The sequence below is a fragment of the Trichechus manatus genome, unplaced genomic scaffold (assembly GCF_000243295.1).
Source record: "Trichechus manatus latirostris isolate Lorelei unplaced genomic scaffold, TriManLat1.0 scaffold00092, whole genome shotgun sequence".
NCBI classification, from domain to species: domain Eukaryota; kingdom Metazoa; phylum Chordata; class Mammalia; order Sirenia; family Trichechidae; genus Trichechus; species Trichechus manatus.
In genome coordinates this window covers 490380-491478 of record NW_004444028.1, presented here as the reverse complement: position 1 = coordinate 491478, position 1099 = coordinate 490380, and the positions used below count along the sequence as shown (strand labels likewise).

Sequence of the window (1099 nt, the reverse complement as noted above, 5' to 3'; positions counted from 1 at the left end):
GGTTTACAACAACGTTGAATGATTGTGCCATAATTTTCATTACAGTTTTCCTTTTGGTAGACTTTCCTATTGATTCCTATATTTTTTTTGCTGGAACAACACTGTGATGGATATTTTTTATCATGCATTGTCTTTCCATTCCCCCTTTCTATGCTTCTAGCATTTGAAAAGTTTTCCAAAAATAGAATTACTAGGTCTAAATCTAAGACTTTTTTTTTTTTTTTTTTTTGAGGTGAGGGTCTCTGGAAACATATTTCTCCCCCAAAGGTTTTTTATACCATTATAAGCAATGAGTAAATATGCCATTCTCACCATAGCTTTGCCAACACTGAGTGTTACTGAGAAATGTTTTTAAGTGTAAAATGGTATATATACATTGGGGAACATATCTTAAAATATAAATATTTTAGTACATTAATAATAATTGTGATTTTTAAAATTCTGTAATGTCAATTGATATAGGAAATACCTTCACCATTTAATTCTTTCGTGAACTTACACATATAAATGAAGTCTCAGTATATAACATGACTTCACTTAAATTGTTTTCATGTGGTTTCTGTATTAAACCACATGCAAATAAGACTGCCCATTCATTGGGATATTTCTCTTTCAGGAACACTACTTATTGCAGCAAAGTGGCATTTCCCCTGGAAGTAGTTCAAAAGGATAGATGCTTCAAATCCTCCATGAAACTCCCAGTGCGTAGACTGTATCTAGAACATAGTCTTCAGAAGATCATTTGTCCAAATGTAGATGGATTTTTTCCTTCCAGTGTCAAACCAAACGTCACTTGGTATAAGGTAAGCAAACCAGAGCACCTTCTACCCTCTCTAAAATGGCAATAATTATTTGTTGAGTTAAATGTGGACACTGAGATTTTTCTCCTCAGATTTTCTGATTTCTTCCTTAATAACTTTATACGAATCTTTCGCCACTTGATTAATTTGTACCAATTTATAAATTTAAAGAGGAGGAGGTCCTTTGCCTCAACCTGACATCTCCTAACCCAGAACTACCTTATTTCTATTAAGTTACTATGAAGCACATTTAGAGAAATGTTGCCCTCTACTTACTGCTTGTTGTGTGCTGTCGAGTC

The 1099-nt window shown here is 33.4% G+C and overlaps 1 protein-coding gene across 2 annotated transcripts in view; it reads left to right on the top strand.

The window, feature by feature from the left end:
- The window catches only part of IL1RAP (interleukin 1 receptor accessory protein), a 156833-nt gene that overhangs the window by 108665 nt on the left and 47069 nt on the right, over nt 1-1099 (top strand). For both annotated transcript variants that reach the window (XM_012557264.2, XM_012557265.2), the window contains exon 4: nt 617-803. In XM_012557264.2, the coding sequence (XP_012412718.2) occupies nt 617-803 (187 nt within the window). The remainder of the gene's footprint in view (nt 1-616; nt 804-1099) is intronic.